The following is a 21,953-nucleotide window of genomic DNA, read 5'->3' as shown; positions in this document are numbered from 1 at the left end:
GTAGCATACTTTGGAAATCGAAGGTTGCAGATAGAAATGACGGATCAATGTTTGATCGCTCTTTGTCCGTAGCTTTGGCTAACCGAGCATCTTCTATCCTTTCTCGTTGAAGCTGGTATTCTGTTGACAATGTTAGTTTAGCTTCATTAGAGGCACTGCCGTGATTGTTTTATGCCACACATTTATCCTTCTTGGGTTTAAAAAACGAATACTTGTAGTTCGATGAAAATAGTCGTCTGTACAATATTGTTGATACTGGAGATTAACTCTGGCTTGCACACTCTGTCAAGTAAAGCTCGTACACCTTTGCAAATGAAAGCTTGGAATCAAGGTAAAGCTTTTTGCTTGATCGACGACAATAGTGTGATTCCATTACAGGAAACTTTTCTATGTGTGATTTAACAAAATTTATAGAATCTGCTAAGGTTTTATTTGACGGAGATTGTTTACCTCGTTTATCTGGTCCTTCAAATACTGCCATATTGCTCCGTGTTTTAGAAGCGTGGATAATAGGTCCATCAGAAATACTTAGTGTATTTTTAAAGAAAGTTTGACAAATTCGCACCTTTGCGTCACCTTTCTTGAAGAAATAAGGCCTGGACAATTGTCGATTTCATATATATCTCCTTTGCTTTATATCAACTTTGCAAATACGTTTATTCTATTAATAATATTAAATTGAACTGTATAGTGAGAAGGAAGTGAATTTATAACAGTGTTTCAATAACAGCTTGTTATGATTATTTTATTGAATTTATTGCAGTTAATTGTATTGGCAGTTCAGCTAAAAACAAACAGACATCTAACAACCTTAATTTTTTTATATTTATACATTTTGGCATTATGAAAGATTTATTTGAGGAGTTCTCACGCTGTTCTGAGTGTAGCTCACCTGTTAAGCATACACATAATAAAAATGAACACAAAGGGTTTTCACTTAAATTATCTATAAAATGTAGTGTTTGTTCAGCATGCAGATTTTCTTATACTTCTCCTCAATATATACCTTTACAAAAAAGTAAAACTGTAAAAAAAACACATGAAATTAACTATCGCACAGTTATGGCTTTTTGCGAGATAGGCAAAGGTCATGCTGGAATTGAAACATTTCCAACAATGATGAATATGCCATTTTCTATTACATTTAATACTTATAAAAAAATTAATAAGACTCTTTATTGTGCATATGAAAAATCTGCTGAAAAAAGTTCCCAAAAAGCTGCTCATGAAGTGCGTCAAATGATTAACATCAATGCGTGTAGCAATGATATTGTTGACTGTCATATTTCTATTGATGGAACATGGCAAAAAAAGGGGTTATTCATCCCTGAATGGCGTGGTATCTGCAATTTCAAAGGATAATAAAAAGGTCTTAGACTATTACACTATGTCAAAATTTTGTAAATCTTGTGAGATTTGGTCAAAAAAAAAAAGGATCAGCTGTTTATGAACTATGGAAAACAAGACATAAGTGTGCAATTAATCATCACGAATCATCTGGTGCTATGGAGTCCGCTGGTGCTATTTAAATTTTTTGTTCTTCATAAGTAAGTTTAACTTAAGGTACAGTAATTACATAGGAGATGGGGGACACTAAAGCATACAGCAAAGTAAGGGAAGCAATACCTTATGGAGAAACGTTGATACCAGAAAAACTAGAGTGTCTCGGTCATGTTCAAAAGAGACTTGGAACAAGACTTCGGAATTTACGTGCAATAAAAAAAAAAGAAAAGTTGAATGACAGTAAAACTCTCTCAGGTAAAGGAAGACTTACTGATGCAAGTATTAACTTAATGCAGAATTACTTTGGTATGGCTATTCGTCAGAATGATAAACTCTACCCTATGAAAAAAGCTGTACTTGCAGTTTTATGGCACTGCTGCGAAGGTGATGCAGCTACGCGTCATCAATTTTGTCCCAGAACCAATACTAGCTGGTGCAAATGGCAAAGGGATAAGATTACTGGACAATGCACTTATAAAAACAAGTTAAACTTACCAGTTGCTATAAAAGACCTATTATACCCAATATTTATGGACAATCTTTTGTCAAAATGTTTACACAGCTATACCCAAAATCCTAATGAGTCTTTTAATTAAATAATCTGGGAAAAATGCCTTAAAACACATTTTGTTTCAAAAAATGATTTAGAGTTAGCTGTTTTCTCTGCAGTTATATCTTTTAATGGAGGTTACGTTTCCCATAAAGAAACATTTAAGCAACTTGGATTTCATTGTGGAAAATATTTCCTTCTCGGTGCAATTAAAAAAGACAAAAATCGCGTCATTCATATGGAAAGGAAGGAAAAAGAAGTGACAAAATCAAGAAGGAAAAAATTGAGAGGTATAAAAAAAGGATTTAGCAAGGATGACTCCTATGTGTCTGGAAATTTTTAAAGATATATATTGTTAAAGTTGTTTTATTTTGTTTTCTTGCGTTTTCTCTGTTAACAGATTTTTAAACTTTGAGCAAGAATATCTTATGAACTACTTGAAGATTATGATTAAAATTTTCACAGATTATTCATCAGGTTACTGTGAAAGGGTTTGACCAAAAAGAGACTTTTATAGTTAGCTGTTGTCGAGATATTGACATTAGCAGCACAAATTTTACAAAAAAATTAAAAAATATTTTTTAAAGTGCAGCCATTTTGATTCTGTAAAAGTTCTGATGGTGATTCTGCTCAAATCCCTCAATCAACATGTTGTTAACCTTTTTGCAAAATTTTAGCTTCACACACTGACTATTTCATGAGAAATCCTTGTTTAAAAATGTAGTTAAAATTGTATATTTTTTGCTGACTCAGCATGTTTTCGAGTATACTAATACTTTTTATTATATTTACTCTAAATAATTTTTTAATGCGCAAAGTTTAAAAAAAAAATTGCATCAAAATTAAATAAATTGACTGTTTTAATTTTTATGGGCTAGTACCACCTTAAAGCGACATGAATTATTACATGCCACTTTTGGTTGCTTTGCTGGTCTTTCAATTCCTTTCCTTGATTTATATGGTAAACATTTTTTGCGTTTACCTTTTTCTACATTGACCGACCAACTTTCTGGACGAGATATTGTCCAGCGAGTACGTTTACGAATACGTTTGCGAGTACGAGCAATTTGAATTTCATCATTATCAAGTGTATTTTCAACTGTAACTGTCTCACTGTTGCCATTTACATTGGAAGTTTGGTCACTGTGTACAATAACATCATTGTTTATTATAATTTTGCTTGATTCATTGTCCTCTTTAACCACAGAAATCTGAATATTATTAGGCACAAGATCCGCATCATTTTTGCTCTCATGTAGTGTGCCTTCACTAAGCAGTGCTTCATTACCCTGAAATTGAATAGTATAATTATGAATTCATAATATTTCAACGAAATGTACCAATTACCATAGTGTAAAAACAATTATGGAAGATGTGAAAAAATAATAATAGATAAATACTTATAATGAATCTCTTTACTTTAACTTGATTTGTAAGTAATAATATCTTTTCTTCTTTTTCCTTTGTGTGAATTAAATGGATCACAGCAAGTTATGTGGATTGCGGAATAACGTTTTAAATAAACATATTCATGGTGTAGGCAAACCGTTGCATTTTCATCAAATTGAATACCATAACGACTAATTATCAAGTCTTTTTCAACATCATTACGACTTGAAACTTTCTTGATATCATGGGATTTTATATATGTTTGATTGTTAGAAATGTTTTTATTTGTTATTCCAATTGAACATGTTTCTTTATCATTCACATTTTTTAGTTCTGTAAGAAACAAATTTAAAATAATTATTGTTTGGAGATTTGAAAATAGAAAATCCATTTGCTATTAAACATAATGATCTTAGATGTGAAATGCAAACAAGTTTATGTGTTAGAACTGCACCTGAGCCAGCAAGATTCTAAAAATCTTTTTAAAAAATGCAAAAAATAAATGCAAATAATATTTTTTCATTATAAATTAACAATTTTTTCCTAATTTTTTTTTAAAACTTTGAAAAGTAATATATCTGATTTAAAAAAGAAAACCCCTGGAGTTTTTTTGTATTATGGAGTTTGTTACATATAGAACTTTAGGAAAAAATTTTATAATTTTATCTTTTAGGCATCTCGAGATAAACATTTTTTTGTACGGGGCATCAAAAAACTTTCAAAAAGTGTTACACCATTTTGAAATTGAATTTTCATATAGAAGCTTAAATTTTTTTGTTTTTACCTATCATTTTTGAGTTCCTCACCCTAAAAAATAGTTAGGTAGAATTTTTAACACTATTAAACAAGTATTTCATAAGTTAAAGCTAATTGTGTCGTGCAATGAGCCAAAAAAATAAATGGCGATAAAAAAAAAAAGTTAAATCAGAGATTGGGACCAAGTATCAATATCTCTGAAACCGTTAGAAGTCATACACTAAAATTTGGAGTGAAGTTTTCTTTTCATTAATTGAAGCTTGTATTCCAAAACTCAGCAAAATCTGAGATGGCATGGTGCCGAGCATAAATTGAATTGAGCTGGAATTACCCTTATAACCATTATGACTGATAATAGATTTTGAAAACCTACACAATATTTGCCATATTTGAACCGATGAACTTTTAAATAATGGAAGACCATCAATATTAACAACCAATTCAATTTTATCAATGTTAATTAAATTTCTAAGTACGCATTTCTGTAATCCAAAATAAATATACAACCCATCACACTTAATCTTTACTTCAATACATTTAGGTGTATTTAACAACGTTCTTACATCATTTGGTAAATTATTATAGCCGAATGACCGTATCAACTAAAGTAATTTGTTAGCTGCTATGTTGGAAATTTGATTTCGTACAACCCATTTGGCCAACATAGATTGAAACATATCCTCTGCACGATGGTCAGAAATTCTGGCTTCTCCTTCAATATAATTTTTATCAGTCCTCTCAGATGAATTAATAATACTGTGATTAGGATTTTCAACCAAAACATTTCTATATTAAGTTACTAACTAATCAAGCAATCTTTTTTATCAGAAAATTAAATGTAGGCAACCAAAACGGTTGATCATAGCGTAAGTACTGTCTGAAAAGAAAACAAATTATCAAATGACAGGAAAATTAAATAACTATTTTAGCTATATTAAATACTTTGAGGCGAGGCTTCTAGAAGTTTTATGCGTACTCAACACACCAACTTGTTAATGTTCAGAAAATGGGATTGGCGGGGGAAAAGGGGGAGGGGAAAGTTGTAGGGGTATGGAGATGCCTCTTGGTTCTGTGTAATGGAAGCAGTCTGACTTATCAATCTTAATACTTGTATTTTTCTTAACGCACAATATTTCTTCTTTAAACTCTAATAATAATTCTTTTTCCTTTGAGTATTGATATCTTCAATAAAAATTCTCCATTGAAATTATATAAAAACTATTTTTTATACTCTCCTCTTTTCGTAAAACTAAATCTCAGGTTTACTTCTTTTTCGTGGAACCTGAAAACTCTGTTATCAACTCTTCTTTTCGTAATTTGAAGCTCCGCATTACTAACCTTGTTTTAGTTTTTCATCCACTCTCTATCTATCCATCTATCTCCTTCGAATTTTATATACTTTTTTTTTTGTTTATCACTTAATATATTGGCTATATTGCTTTGAGCACTGGCGTCTTTTAATTTTTATTTGGTTCGGTGTAAAATATTGATTAATGTTTTTTGGGTGGTTATATGATTATTAACAGCACCTTGTTTCAATTAGAATTAGCTTCCTTAAAATACAACAAAACTACAAGAACTTTTCATTTTATTTGAAATTATGAACTTTGCTTGTCACATTATTTACGTTCGATAGTTTGAAATAAATGTAATAAACTGTAAAGCCATTTTATTATTTTTCAACTCGCAATTATCTGAACAAAAAACATATTCACAAAAAGAGAATACTTTTTGGAGTGCATCATTTCTTTCCATATCTTTTAAAGATATTTGAATGCAAGCTCTGTAATCAGTTTGTTTTTGTTAATAAAGTTTTTAAAAAAAAAATCATTTTAGCCAAGCCACAATATATATGTTCATCAAGTCTATATTTTCAACAAGGGCATCAATATAACAGCAACTAATGTCACGTACAATCTTTTTACACTCTTTTTTTAAAGCTTTTTATTATTTTTCAACTTGATATTATCTAGACAAAAAGTAAATGCACACAAAGAAAATACCATTTGGGAGTACATTTCTTTCTACATCTTTTAAAGATATTTGAATAAAAGTTTTTTAAAATTATTTTTAGAATCTTCTTTAGTTTCATAATATATATGTTCATCAAATCTATATTTTCAACAAGAGCATCAATATAACAGCAACTAATGTCACTTACAATCTTTTTACACTCTTTTGCTACTTTATTTATTACAATACTAGCAAAAAGCAACCCGTAATACGGGTTATGGTCGGTCTGTTACTTAATTTATAGTGGTTGTTTTCCACAATTTAATGTTGCGAAACCTTAATTAATACCTTTTTAGAAAAACGCCTTCAAATTGAAAAAATTTAACCATCTGTAAAATTAAAATAAAAAGTGTGCGGAGATAAAAAATTTACCAATTATTAAACATTATTTGAGTAATTTTCAATTGACATAGGTCATATCAGTGTAAGACAGAACCATTTTCCTCGACATTACTAAGTTCAACACAATACGTTTTTAGTTACTGACACAAAATAATAACACTTCATCATGCTTTAAATTGACAAAAAAGTAAAGCTAAACTCTTGTCTATTACAACTAAACCATCAATTTTAATCAATCCATAGAATAACTCATCAATGCGTTTAACTCATTACGCAACTAATTAGTTTATTTACTAATATGTGCAGTAAACCTATTTGGACATAAGTGCCAATCTGTCTTAACTCCATTTTTTGTGAATGAGTAAAATACAAATTTGATATTTATGTCGCATATTCCGTCTTGGCCATATAGCCTTCCAATCGTTATTTATTGCGGTTTAACAGGAAACAACAATCAATTAAGTCTTAAATCCATTTTATGAGCCAAAAAATCCTAAAGTGGTTTTTTTACTATACTATCACATTTATACTTACAATGTACTATCACATTTAGCTACCAAAAATGTTTTAAACTGGCTTTTAAAGGTTACGTTACGTTCATAGATTTTAACGTGACATAATTTCATGTTTGTAAACCAAGCTAACCACACCAGGGTCTTGTTAAGTCTGTTCAACACAGACCATTTTTTATATATGGCCTCTTTGTTTAAATAGCTTTTAGTAAACGGTAATTTGCTACTATTTACTAAAAAATCCTTTTGTTACTCGAAATTTAATTCTCTTAAATATTTTGACACTAATAAAGGACCTCCCTTCCCCGTTTTTGCCTTAATGGTGGTCAGGAGAATAGAGTTATTTTTATTAAGAGTAATCAGGTTTTTGATGAAGACCTTTTACCAGAATAATAAAATGTAAAACAATGATTTACATGTAAAAGAATTTTTTCTTTTTAATATGTATAAGAATTTAACATATATAAGAATATTTTCTTTCCTCAAAAGTGTTGCAAATGCAAACTAAGATAATTAATTAGTTAAACACCTTATAAAATTTAAGTAACTCGATATTTGACAAATGCGCAAAACTACAATATTCATGTTTTTAAAGGTTTTTAGTTGCGACCCCCCGTTTAAAAAGATCCCCTAAGTTAGGTACAACAAATTATTAGGCATAAAATAGAGAAAATTTAAGAATAATTGAACTAATTGCATATATTTATATCAATTTAACTGACAAAAATTTACAATAAAAGGAAATCAGCGTCAATCGTAAATCTTAAAGAAAAAAAAAAAAAAAAATGGAATTATGATACCATAATAACCAAAAAAAAAACAAAAAAAAAACACACCACATAAAAACTGAAAATCGATTTACCTATTTATAGTAACCTATTTTGACATGACAGTTAATTATAAACATGAAAATGTAACTATAAAATCTGTTTCGAAGTACAAAAGGATTAACAATTCTAAAAAAAAAAAAATCAAATTAAGATATAAATTGCATTTTTAGCATAATGTTGCCTTGGCTTTTAGTAAATGAATAAAAGCAGTAAGTTCCAATAATGAAACTACCTATTATTCATTTTTAACAATAGACACCAACGTGAAGGTAAGCCAAGATCAAGGTTGCATATTCTCTCATACACATTACGCTAAACATTAACAGACATTATTATGTGTTTCCAGAATAATTAAAAAAGGCTAGACAACACCTAGCTCTAAAGCAGTAACACCGCCTGGCACTAAATGCTGCCAAGTCACACCGCCTGGCACTAAATGCTGCTATAAGTACACCGCTTGGCTTGCAAGATTATCAATCTTGCTCAACATAATGCCAAGTCACACCACTTTGAAAACATGGAAACAACATAATTTAAACATATATACAACTATAAACAAATATGGTGGTATATAACACATATAAACACATTTTAAAACAATATTAAATGACAGATATATTTATCAAAAACTATGAAAAAAAATATTAAAATAATAAAGAAAGTTATACATACAAAATATGCTCACAACCTACAAACAGTAAATTTTCGAAATGAAAATCTAAAGACAATAAATTAAGAACATTAGAAAATATAACATTATTTGTGTAACACTTTTCACATACCACACCTTGAATGAGATGTTTATCAATTTTGAAAAACAAACTATTAAATGCTCTAGTTCTTGAACATGCAACATATAGTTGACCATGAGAGAAACACGGTTTTTTGAGATATACCCCAACTCTATCAAATGTTTGACCTTGACTTTTGTTAATTGTCATTGAATAAGCCAATCTGACAGGAAACTGACGACGTTTCAGAACAAAAGGTAAATTAGAATCTGATGGAGCCAATTGAATTCGAGGAACAAAAACCCGTTTACCACCAGAAACACCTGTCAAAACCTCTGCATCAATATAATTATTTTGAAGAGCACAAACCTTCATTCGAGTACCATTGCATAACCCAGATTTGAGATCTAAATTTCTAAGTAGCATAATTACACAACCAATTTTCAATTTTAAACAATGAGGTGGCATACCTGAAGGAGTTAAGCTGTTCAAAAACTCAACAGGAAAGTTATTTCTTTCATTAGGGTCATCAGTATCAATTTGATCAGCACTTAAATAAATTTTGACCTCACCCGGCAGACATTCAAGCACTTCTTCATTGATTGATAATGAATCAAAATTGGTCGGTGTTGAAATCATACGTTTAGAATAATCATTTTGATCAGCATCTCCAAAAATCTTTTCAACAATCGATTCATTTTCTCTAATAATGCACTGATTTGGTATTTCAACGCATTCTTTAAAAGGATCCACTTCTTTGACAGGTATTGTTCCATTCCCAAGTTTTAATAGCCATTGGGAAAATTCCCCTTCCCCTTTTTGTACTCTTATATTTTCAGTTAATGCAAACTTCTGCACTCATTGCCAATGCAAAGAACATTTTATACACGATTCCACAATTTCAGCTGGTTGTCCTCTTTTCACAACAGGCAGAATTTGCCTAAAGTGGCCACCAAAAAGAATGATTTTTCCTCCGAACGGATAGTTGTTGTTGCAAATATCTTTCAACAACCTATCAATTGCATTTAAGGCATGTTTAGGTATCATGGATATTTCATCAAGCAAAAACAAACTAACTTGTCTTAAAAAATACCCGTGCATAGAGTTAGGAGTTACATTACATGTGCTATTATCTAATATTGGAACAGGAAGTTTGAATAAGCCATGCAATGTAGATCAATTTGAAAGAAGAGTTGCTATGCCAGTCCATGCAGCTGTAGCAGATTTAAAGCCCCTACTTATGGTTTCAGCAATCAAATAATTATAAGTAAAGGTTTTTCCACTACCAGCTGGTCCATCCATAAAAAAAAATCTAGAATGTTGATTTTCTACACTTGGTTGCTCATTCAGTGCAGCAAGAATAGCATTACATACATTTAATTGATTGACATTAAGCAACAGTCTCATTCGATTGGCTTCGTCAATAGATTGTTGAACATTTTCATTAAAATTTTCTAGATTTAAGCCTATAAACTCATCAATAACAGGCAGATTGTAATCAGCCAGCGTTTTACCACTTTGATTAATAATCTTCTCAATTAGATGAAGAGTAGCTTGTTCAGCTATTAGAAGTGGGACTGAGCGGTGAATGAAATCTTCCATCATAAAAGCTTTGTATGTATTCCAAAGATGTAAAGGATTGTCAGGTTCACAAAAGGTCAAAATAATTGAAAACAACTGTCTAATTTGCTTTGGCATACGTGTTAAAACCGCCTCAGAAAGAGTATTCTGCCATTCAGCGTCATCTTGCAACAAACCTTTCAAAACACATGCTTCACGAAACGTTTCAAGGACAATACCATTAACAGTACGCACATCCTCCCAAGATGTTGCTCCTTTTACTTGCAAAAGTAACAGTCTAAGAAAAAACAATTCTCCAGTTGGATTAACATTAAACATTCTTACTATCACCTTATCACCACCCCTTTGTCTAACCTTCCATTTACAATGTTTATCATCAAATACAAAGTGATAACATAGTCATAGTATTTAAATAGTCTGGAAACGCGGGCCGTTTTCTCATAACACTTAAGTTCCTTTCAATACTAGTGCTCAGACTACTTTAGAGTGCATCAAATTGTAAACATAGTACTTAGCTGCTACTTAATTTCATTTACTCTGTGATAAATATTGAAAATGCCAGGAGCCAATTGCGCTATATTTGGTTGTTCAGTATCAAGAAATCATGTTGGATTGTCTATATTTCGTATTCCAACAAAAGATGACGAATATAGTGCAAACTGGAGACAGAAGTTAATAAGTGTAATTACACATGACAGAGTGATTGACAAAGGATTAAAAGCTCAAATCGAAAAAAGAAATCTTTATATTTGTGAACGTCATTACACAAAGGATCAACTTCTTCGTCGTGAGTAAATTGGAGTATTTTATATATTCAATATATCTGCTGCTTCAAGAAATTGGTTTGTATATGCCATATAATTATAATATATGGAAGCATTTCATTGACTGTATAATTAGATGGATGACTTCAGATATAATACGTTATCTTCAAAATATATTTATTTGAAATGTTAGCTAATAGAGCCTAATAAACTTTATATTTTATATAAAGTTTACTTAGCTGGATTAGTTGACAAATATTATATCAGTATTAACATTGTGTTGGTATCTATACTGGAAACAAGAAAATTCAGGTACATTTTTATAATTTTAGATGATTTAAAAACTACACTTATTCCTGGATCAATACCAAAAATAAATTTACCACAAAAAAGTTTTTCTATTTCAAGGTAAAATAAAATTATTTTGAAAAATAATAAAGAATATATATATATATATATATATATATATATATATATATATATATATATATATATATATATATATATGAAAATAGTTTTTTGTTTATACTGTTGTATAATTGCAAATAAACTACTTGAATTGATAATTTTATTTTAAGCACAACTTCTCGTAAATCTGCAGAAATCATAGTTGATAAGAAATCCAATTTAAATACTCAACCAAACTCAATCCAGGAATGTTACAAATCAATGGAAGAATTTACTAAGCGTATAGTACATCTTAATCTTCCTTCTGGTTGGAATATAAATAATAATATTTCTCACGTTCATATTTTTGAAAAAGATGAAATTCATGCAGTTACAAAAACAGACATATTTATTGATGCTTCTTTAACATTTATACTTCGCATTTATGGCTGGCGTTTACCATCAACTCATGAAGTTTATAAAAGTTATGACAGTTCAATGAAAAATATCACTTTGTCAAACTTGATCAAAGTTATTTCAAGTTATAGTATTTGTCTAGGAGTCTCACTCGATGAAGCAAAAAAGTCTGCCATCAAACATTGTGTCCCTAAAATATATAATCAAACAGAATTTAACTTTCATGGTACTTATCAAACTGAGTATTTCAGATCAAGTACATGTTCAGTTTTGAGCAAACTGAAATGTTGTGATAACTGTATTATAAATGAAAAAACTTTAATTTCTAAGTCTTCCAAATCATCAAAAAGAAAGCACAGTGTAGCGAAAAAGCCTGCTAAACTTAATGCACCAATATCATTGACTTCTCCAGATCGCCTAAAGTTAACAATTCAAAACTATAGAATTGAAAATAAGGAGTTGAAAGAAAAAATCATTGATTTACAAAATTCAATTTCAAAATCTGCCCTGACTATCAGTTCAAGTTTAAGTGATGATTTAATATCAATTATGTCAAATGCAGATCAAAACAAAATCTCACCTTTTATGAAGCTATTTTGGGAGGAGCAGCAAAAATATTTGAGGTTATCTCCAACTAATGTAAGATATCATCCTATAATAATTCGATACTGTCTTTCACTGGCATCAAAGTCTGCTGCAATGTATGATGATATACGTTACAATGAGAAATCAGGAACAGGTTTTCTTGTCCTTCCAAGTCGTCGTCGCTTACGTGATTATAAAAATTACATTAAACCTAAACGTGGATTCAATAAGGAAATAATTGATGAATTAAAAGAAAAAACCAAAGATTTTTCGGAGCAAGAAAAATTTATTGTCATTCTAATGGATGAAATGAAAATTCAGGAAAACTTAGTTTGGGACAAGCACACTGGGGAGATAGTGGGTTATGTTGATCTTGGTGATGCTGATGTTAACATAGCAACTTTGCCAAAAGTAGATGATTTTGCTACCCATGTTTTAGTATTTCTTGTTCGTAGTATTGTCAATCCTTTTAAATTTAGTTTAGCTAACTTTGCAACAACTGGAGCCACCGCTTGTCAAATTTTTCCATTGCTTTGGAAAGCAATTGGAATTTGTGAATTAAATTCCTTAAAAGTTATTGCTGTAACTTGTGATGGAGCTTCTGCAAATCGCAAGTTGTTTAAAATGCATTTTACCATGACACGTAATGATGATATGAATCCGCATGTTGATGTCACATATAGAACCCTTAACTATTTTAGTTCAGAAAAACGATTTATTTATTTTATATCTGACCCACCACATTTAATTAAGACAGTTCGTAACTGTTTATCTAACTCAAAAAAAGCAGAAGGAACAAGATATATGTGGAATGGTGGTATGTTCATATTGTGGAATCATATTGCTGATATATTTTATGAGGACAGAGAATGTGGCTTACATATTTTGCCTAAACTCACTTTTGAACATATAAAATTGACGCCATATTCAATAATGAATGTTAAACTTGCTGCTCAAGTGCTAAGTTCTACTGTATCAAAAGTTTTATTACATTACGGACCACCTGAAGCTGAAGGCACTGCTAAGTTTTGTGCCTTAATGGATAGCTTCTTTGATATAATGAATATAAGAAGTTTAAATGGTCATAAATTTGATCTAAAACCAAATCTAGCTTCATTCTCATCATTAAATGATGATAGGTTTTTTTGGTTACAAAGTGTTTTTTTGCAATACTTTAAAGATTGGTTAAAATCTATTGAAGAGCATCCTGGAGATATTTCAAAAATTTCAAAATCAAAGATGTTCATTGCCCATCAAACATATGAAGGTTTGAAGATTACAGTTCATTCAATTATAGAATCTGTTCAGTTTTTACTGCAGCAAAATGTAAAATATGTTTTAACTGAACGCTTTTGTCAGGATCCAATTGAAAATTATTTTGGACGCCAACGATCACTTGGATCACAAAAAGATAATCCATCTGTTAATGACTTTGGTTACAATGATAACATGATAAGAAATCAGAAAGTATTTCTTCCTGTAACTGGAAATGTAATTAGCTATACAGATAATACGAGTGATAGTATTAAATCGTGTTAAAAAAAAATTTAAACCAAGTAAAAACTGTATTAAACATAAGATAATATTTTTTGATGAGTTCAATTATTAATATTTTTCACTTAAAATTTAACATATATAGATTTCGACTTATTTTCTTTTTTAAAAATGTAGTACACTATTTTTAAAATATTTTTTGGTATAAATGTATTGGTCAAAAATAATCAATTTTAAAGATCTGTCTATATCAAAATTTATCTTACAATTTAAAAAAATGGTAACACTATAAAGTATTAGATGTGTTATTGTTAATTTAAAATTGAAAAAACAATTATATTAATTTTGTTATTGATATTGTATATATCAAAGTTGATTTATACAATATCAATATGAAATATATCATAAACTTATACATCATAAAAGTAAGTCATTAAGTATTCATTTTACTACTTCAGGAGTAGTTAGTAATATGCTATTAATATTTTTAAAAGATATGTGGCTATGAAAATAGCCGTTTTCATAAGTCCAAGTCATGCCAAGTCTTTAATGTCCTTGTTCCAAAGTTGAGACTTTTTTTTTAATTGCTTTTCTTAATGCATTTGATTTTGTTTGACTTTTAGAAATCTTGAAAGCTTGCAACTTATCTTTCACATAGGAAAATGTACGAACACGTATATACAGAGTTAGAAGATCTTCTAATAAATTAAGTGCTATTTCTTTTTGAACTTTATCAGTTGAACTATGTATAATTTTTGAAAAGTTAACAAGCACAAAAGAGTCTTTAATTAACGTATCAACTATTTCTTTGCAATTGATAGTATGAGATGACTTTTTTGCCATAGAAATAAAATGGTACTCTGCAGTAGTAAAGATACAAATAACCTCTTTACTTACTTTCCATAAACCACCCCTATCATGCAAATTAACATGTTTATGCTCTGGCAAAGAAATTGTTTCTCCTGTACATTTACCAGCAAGCAAAAATGATAAACACTGTTTATGATACAAACTAGACATGTTAGAACTAAATCTAATTCTACGATAAAAGGTACCAAAAACATAACCACTAAGATAAGCGATAATAGATTTTTCTTTTTCAGTAAACTGATAAGATTCATGTTTAAATGTTAAAACATCATTATTAAAGGAGGCGCCAGTCAGATGAGCCAAGACAAGATTAGCAACTTCAAAACTTAAAAGAAGAGTGCAGTTTTGGCTAAGATTTTTAAAAGGACTTGGTGCTTCAGAAAATATTTTGTAGAAAGCTGGGTAAAAATTTTCAGCATTTCCATCAAATGATTCAATAATACTTTTTATTAAAGAATAAGCTGTATTGACCTCTATACATGTCAATTTAAAATTTTTAAATTCAGTTCTTATTTTAGTAGGGTAGCATTCATCTATGGCAAGCTTTTCTGCACTCTGAATCAAGTAATTTTGAAAGCAATTAGAATGAAGAATAAGCTCTGCTATTTTTTTCTCTTTACTAAACTGTTTATCAATAAGCTTGTCCTTGTGCTTGGCATTGAGGTGACGAGTTAAACCACCTTGTGATAAACATCTTTTTTCGCAATATAAACACAAAAATACACGCTCTTCATTTGCGTTAGGAATATTTCCAACAGCTAACTCAACAGTTGAACTAAAATTAGGATCAGTCTCCAACAAATCTTCATCAATAGCAGCTAAAACAGCATCAAATTCATCTAAATTATTAGAAACTGCGGCAGAAAAAGTCATTTTAAAATTATTTGATGCACTCTCAGTCCGGTCACCCTTAAATGTTCAAGTTATTGAACGAAATCCATAGAAGACGACCCGCGTTTCCAGACTATTTAAATACTATGACTATGGTGATAAGGAATGTCTACATACGAATAGCAATGTGCTCTTTCATTTTCAGTATTTAACTTAAACCATGCTGTTAGGTGCGTATCACGTTGAGCTGCACGATCTAAAGCCATTTGTTCTGCTCCTTCTCTAAAATACACTAACTGATTTTCAGGTAGATGAACTTTAAGGCGTATAATAGTGTGTGACATATGACTTATTGGATACTCAAAAATTCGCCACAATGCTTCAGGTGCACTAACATAACGACAATCTAAAAAAGTGTTTACTTCATCATGATTAATTTGTTCATTTATTAAAATATTGGCACAGTCGTGACCCTTGTATATGTATTTGTACAAATATTTAACAGCCTTAACAGACATGCAAGCTTCAACATTAATGTGAGCTTGATATTTCTTTGATAACCATGGATAACTAAGGTACCACCCAGCGGTTATCTACATTTTTACCTTTAATATTTATAACCAAACCATTATCACGACGTCTATATCGCGGATAACAATTATGAACTGCTACTGTGTTAGCATTAAATTCTTTAGGATAGTTTTTGCTGCACACCCCATCTTTCATGCAGGGAGAATTTGGATTCAGTATGCCACATGGACCGTGAATCATGCAAGTTTTAACAACGTCATAAAGGTCTCGATTAACAATTGGATCTGGAATTTCGGCAGATATTAAATTATTGATATCATGTGCTGTTTCAAGCTTATCATCATTTGCAAAGTGAAATAAAATATGAACATGTGGCAAACCACGCTTTTGAAACTCAATAACCTGAACATGTGTTACAACTTTCTCTAATACACCGTGCTTAAAAATGTCATAAAGAAGGTTATTTAATTTGAGTTTAAATACTCGAATAACCAAGTCAGGTCTATCATTTCCTGTCTGACCTGGATATAAATTTTCGGTTATCTCGCGCCATTTTGGGTTGCAAGTGAAAGTGATAAAAAGATCTGGTTTACCATACTTTTTAGTTAAAGCCATAGCATCTTCAAAGTTTTCTTTTAAAGCTCTAGGACTTCCTACATAAGTTGATGGCAAAACTACAACACGCCCTGGTCTAACATTATGATCATTTCGGAGGTTGTTTACATGGTCGTGTAAGACATCATACTGCTCGCTTCTCAGTTTGTTTTGGTTATTTCTGATGAAAGCAAGGCGCTGGCCTTCAATTTTAACATACGCATCAACAGCATATTGCTGAAACACTTTTTTGCCATAAAAGAGTGAAGAAAAAAATTGTCTAACTGAAAGTTTATAGTTGTAATACTGAGATAATGTAACATGATTTCTAACCAATGTAGCACATTCAGGGTTGTAAACCAATTGATTATCTCGGAAAAAATAGAGGATAAACCATAGGATCTAAGTTGGTAGACAAACTTGATATAGTTTTAAGAGGATGACCTCTTGGGTAAATAACAACTTCCCTGGAAGCAGGTGGTGCACCATCTTCACCAACAAATACAGCTGCAACTTCGTTATGTGAAGGGAGATTATAGCGACGTCTATCTTGCCCTTCAAGTAAAGACATTTTTACAACTGACACTGAGCGCCCTTGTAGAGCTGCTCGACGAACTTCTTCATCTTACACTTCAGCCATGTTTTTAAATGCAAGAGCAAATGGGTTCTCTTCACTAATAATATTTTGCAATCGAAACATTAAATCATTTAAGCAAAGATCATTACCACGTTGTTGCATTCTAAAATTTACTGCTGCAAGTGGATCATAGATGTATAGTTGACAATATGTCGGCAGAACATCTTGATTTGGTCTTAGATTACCTATACGATGAAAAACTTGACCACATATTCTAAAACATGGCGGCCCATGGTTCATGGGTTGAACTACATTAGCTTCAAATGAAGCAAAAGAAAGACAGGCATTATAATTTCTAATATATTTTAAAAAATTCTGATTGGCATTTCTATCTGCATAGTTTTCTTTAAATAAATCTTCTAAATCTTGTGGAAATGATGAAGGTTGCGACAAAACTACCTTTCCATTATGGCAACATAAAAAATGTGTTTCATCAGGAAATTTCTTAGCACCACAATGCTGACAAATATAATTCATTACTCCTAAATAATTATAATCTGGAATAGTATTACTTCTTGCTATACAATGCATTCTTTCATATCTAGCAGCATTTCTAGCATTTTGTCAATTATTAATTTCATCTCGCCTAAGTCTATCTCATTCATTTCTGCGACGATTATTTTCAACTTGCCTAACCAAGCTCTCCTCATTTGGGTTCAAATTATTTGCTGCTTGCCAAGCAGCATTTCTACCATTTTGTCGATTATTAATTACATCTCGCCTAAGCCTATTTCTTTCATTTCTGCGACGATTATTTTCAACTCGCCTAACCAAGCTCTCCTCATTTGGGTTCAAATTATTTGCTGCTTGCCGAGCAGCATTTCTAGCATTTTGTCAATTATTAATTCCATCTCGCCTAAGCCTATTTCTTTCATTTCTGCGACGATTATTTTCAACTCGCCTAACCAAGCTCTCCTCATTTGGGTTTGAATTATTTGCTGCTTGCCGAGCAGCATATCTAGCATTTTGTTGAATATTAATTTCATCTCGCCTAAGCCTATCTCTTTCATTTCTGCGACGATTAACTTGCCTATTAACATTTCCATTTTCTAAACTAATATCTGCTTCTAGCCTAATATCATCCATTCACTTTTAATTGAAAGTAGTAAGATAAAATCATGAAGAATCCTGAAGATTGCGATCTTTCCTATATAACTTTTTTCTACTCTAAAAAGCACACACAAATAATTTTTAAATATAACAGACTGTCATTTAAAATAAGTTATACAATAATCTTATAAATTTAATATATATATATATATATATATATATATATATATATATATATATATATATATATATATATATATATATCAGCTAAGAGATGTTTGAAAAAAAATTAGCGTAGTAAATAATAAAAAAAAATATAAAAACATACAATTCTAATAACAAACATACTGCTAACAAAGAAAATTTAATAAAAAAAAACGTTGTAAACCCTTTTTTGCAAACTTAAATATTATTTCTTCAAAAAAAAATATTAGTAAACGTTATTAAAAAATTCACAAAACTTAACGATATTTTGTTCTTCTATACCACATAAATACATCATCTGATAAATCTAAAATAAAAAATGTAACGAATAAGTAAATAAATAAGAAAAACATTACATACAAAAAATGAAAATCAATGTACCTTATTGAGAAAAGCTGTTGTAATTTACCAGAGTAGTAGTTGTGAAATATTATTATTTCATGTTAGCTTTTACAAAATAATTCATGCTGGAACATCATGATTCCAAAATATTTATAGCAAAATCATGTAGTAACAGCGCTAAAAACAAAAAATCAAATTGAGATAAAACAAATGGTATATATGGCTAAAAAATTTGTATTGGCTTTTAGTGAATGATTAAAAGCAGTGATTTTTAATAAAATTACCTATTTACCATTTTTAACAATAGACACCAACATGAAGATAAGCCAAATGTCTATTAACTCAAAAGATAACAAAAAAACATCACAGCAGCAACACACAACAATAGCACACACCATAAGTTAATATAATATGTATATAATATAACTTAAGTAAGATAACATTCAAATATAACAAAACATAAGTAACAACATTGCGCAAAATGTTATTAAAATACATTATTATGTATTTTTAGAATAATCTTTATTAATAAAGGCTTGAAAACAGCTAGACCTAAAGCAGTGACAGTTTGACACTAAACACTATCGTGTAACCCTCTGTTAAAAGTACATCACTTGGCTGGCAAAGTTGACAAATCTTGCTCTACACGTTTACCAAGTCACAGCACTTTGAAAACACAGAAACAACATAATATAAACATATGTACCAACTATAAACACAATAAATGTGTTTAAATATGTATATAAGGTTAAATGTATACCTTATATACATATTTAAACACATTTTTAAAACAATTACATAACACATATTAACACATACACAAACAATAAAAAAACACTTTACATTATTATAAAAACACATTGATAAAATAACTATTTATTACCACATACACATACATATCAAGAAAGCATATTGCAAACAATAAACGTGTGCAAACAAAAATTTTAAAAATGACGCAAGAAAATTTAAAAAGATTGAAAAAATATATTTACAAACAACACTCTTTACCTTTTTTTTTTTTCATAAGAACTGTGATCCTCATAACAAAATTTAACCTTTACATACAATAACATGTGACATGCCATGTCAGTGTTGGCACAAAATTTTAATTTATTTTTCTAAATTTTCTAAAAAAGAACAAAAATAGTTAATAGCATCACAGAAATTTCATAATAACCATTTTATGGAAATAGCATTAGCATAACTTTAAATAACATCCATACCCCTATTTTCCTTCTAAAAAATAAGATAATAAAAACAAAACTGCAAAAAGAAAAACTAAAACAAACAAAATATAAACGATTTAAAAAATTAAAATCCTTTCTACTTTAAATCCTTTCTACTTTATCTAATAAAAATGTATATATAACTATTTTATATACTTACTTCAATTATAATATGATCTTAACGATTATCATTTCTCTTAATATGATTCTTTATGTAATATATCTAAACTAATAATTAAATTCCAAAAGGAAAAAAGTTTCAACTCACTGAAGAGATCTTTCTCCAATGGCCGCGTGCATTTAGAGAACGCGCTTTTTCAAAGCCTAGTAACTAATGACGAAACGACGTTGAGCATTAAACATTAAACGTTTCTGTGCTAATTATATTTAGATTCTTTAATTTTTTTACTATTCCGAAATGGAAGAAGTTTAGCGCAATTTATAAGATATAGTTAATATATAGCTTTAAACATGCTATATAAACATACACTGCATTGTAAAGAAGATTTACTCAATCAATTTTAAGAAATACAGTGTCCGACAAAAAAAAAAAGCTTAGATAGACATGCAAGAGAACTCAACTAAATTTCTACGACTGATATAGAAAAAAACAAAAAAAAAATTTTTATTTGGTGCATTGATTCTTAGATAGAAAAAAAACAAGAAAAGAATGACGAAAATTTGAAAATTTTTATTGAAATAACGAAATAGACCAAACTAATACTTTGTGGTGAAGCCACAGCTTTTGATCACTGCCTTGCACCGAGGAGGCATACCCTCAACAAGTGATTGTAAGAGTTCCCCAGAAATGTTCTTAAGTTGATTTTGAAGAATTTGAAATAACTCTTCTTCATTTTTTTGAGCTCTTGTCTTGATTCATGATCCAATATACTCCAGAGATTCTCGATAGAGTTCAGATCAGGGCTTTGAGCTGGCCAAGAAAGAACCACTAATTTTTTGTTCTTCAAATAATTTTTCACATTGTTTGCCGTATGTTTCGGATCATTATTTTGCTGAGAGACCCAACTTTTATCTTTAAAGAACTCATTTGCACTAGGTATCAGTTGATGAACTAAGATTTGTTTGTACATTTTACTGTCCATAATACCAGGAATTTTATACAAATGACTAAGGGTCTGCGTCTCGGAATCGTTTTCTCGAAATGAACCGGGAAATGCGTAACGAGACGAGAAATTTCCCGGAAAAAAATAACGAGACAAAGGAAACGATTATCCCGGAATAAAGTTATAAATCGGGACATAAACTTTTTCTCGGAATTTAAAAACTGTGTCCCTGATAATTATGAAACGTTACGAGACAGAGCAATTATATTAACAAGATATCTAACGCGCGCTTTCGCAGTGAAGAAAGTTTTTTGCCAACCAAGTTTGTTTTGCCAGCCAGAAATGACGCAATCATAAAAACAAAGCTAAACAAGGACTTATTAATTGTCCAGTTAAAATAAAGCGGGTTTAAAAACTTTAAAATCTTTTTGAAGTTAGACATCTAGTTAATATATATCATTGAGACATAGATATTTATATCTATTTGCCTCAATTATATATTAATGCCATATCCATGCCATAACGATTCGAGACGTGGCATAACGATACGAGACATTCTATAAAGATACGTGACAAAACAAGACATGTCACAACGATTCGAGACATACGAGACATTCCGAACGCGTGGATTAAGGATGAACAAGTTAAATCCTTGATTATTAATGGGCAGTTGGGCAGATTTGGTTACATTTGGCTGCCAAGACAACTTGGCAGTAACATTAAGGGCCAGACTTGGCCTTTTCATAAGTG

At 30.2% G+C, this 21,953-nt stretch overlaps 3 protein-coding genes and 2 pseudogenes across 3 annotated transcripts; 1 reads left to right on the top strand and 4 right to left on the bottom strand.

The window, feature by feature from the left end:
- The first annotated feature begins 222 nt into the window (after window positions 1-222).
- Window positions 223-2,396, top strand: LOC149877633 (uncharacterized; annotated as a pseudogene).
- A 517-nt stretch (window positions 2,397-2,913) lies between these two features.
- Window positions 2,914-10,568, bottom strand: LOC149877632 (uncharacterized; annotated as a pseudogene).
- Window positions 10,569-14,338: 3,770 nt separating this feature from the next.
- On the bottom strand, window positions 14,339-15,599 carry LOC149877631 (uncharacterized). The gene has a single exon (XM_090073990.1). The coding sequence runs from the start codon at window positions 15,595-15,597 to the stop codon at window positions 14,401-14,403; it is 1,197 nt and encodes a 398-aa protein (XP_089930116.1). The 5' UTR covers window positions 15,598-15,599; the 3' UTR covers window positions 14,339-14,400.
- Window positions 15,600-16,125: 526 nt separating this feature from the next.
- LOC149877630 (uncharacterized) lies at window positions 16,126-16,701 on the bottom strand. The gene has a single exon (XM_090073585.1). The coding sequence runs from the start codon at window positions 16,699-16,701 to the stop codon at window positions 16,126-16,128; it is 576 nt and encodes a 191-aa protein (XP_089929711.1).
- A 604-nt stretch (window positions 16,702-17,305) lies between these two features.
- On the bottom strand, window positions 17,306-17,848 carry LOC149877629 (uncharacterized). Its single transcript, XM_090073584.1, has one exon. It carries the CDS (start codon window positions 17,846-17,848, stop codon window positions 17,306-17,308), a length of 543 nt encoding a protein of 180 aa, XP_089929710.1.
- Window positions 17,849-21,953: the final 4,105 nt, after the last annotated feature.

The sequence above is a fragment of the Hydra viridissima genome, unplaced genomic scaffold, assembly GCF_058129835.1.
Source record: "Hydra viridissima isolate aposymbiotic clone 2 unplaced genomic scaffold, HvirCarnegie_v1 scaffold_16, whole genome shotgun sequence".
In the NCBI taxonomy this organism is placed as follows: domain Eukaryota; kingdom Metazoa; phylum Cnidaria; class Hydrozoa; order Anthoathecata; family Hydridae; genus Hydra; species Hydra viridissima.
Note: the sequence above shows the minus strand (reverse complement) of the source record. Positions and strands in the feature narration are given on the sequence as shown.

Coding starts and splice junctions, on each gene's coding strand:
- LOC149877631 (XM_090073990.1), bottom strand. CDS start 15,597: ATGACTTTTTCTGCCGCAGTTTCTAATAATTTAGATGAATTTGATGCT.
- LOC149877630 (XM_090073585.1), bottom strand. CDS start 16,701: ATGGCTTTAACTAAAAAGTATGGTAAACCAGATCTTTTTATCACTTTC.
- LOC149877629 (XM_090073584.1), bottom strand. CDS start 17,848: ATGCATTGTATAGCAAGAAGTAATACTATTCCAGATTATAATTATTTA.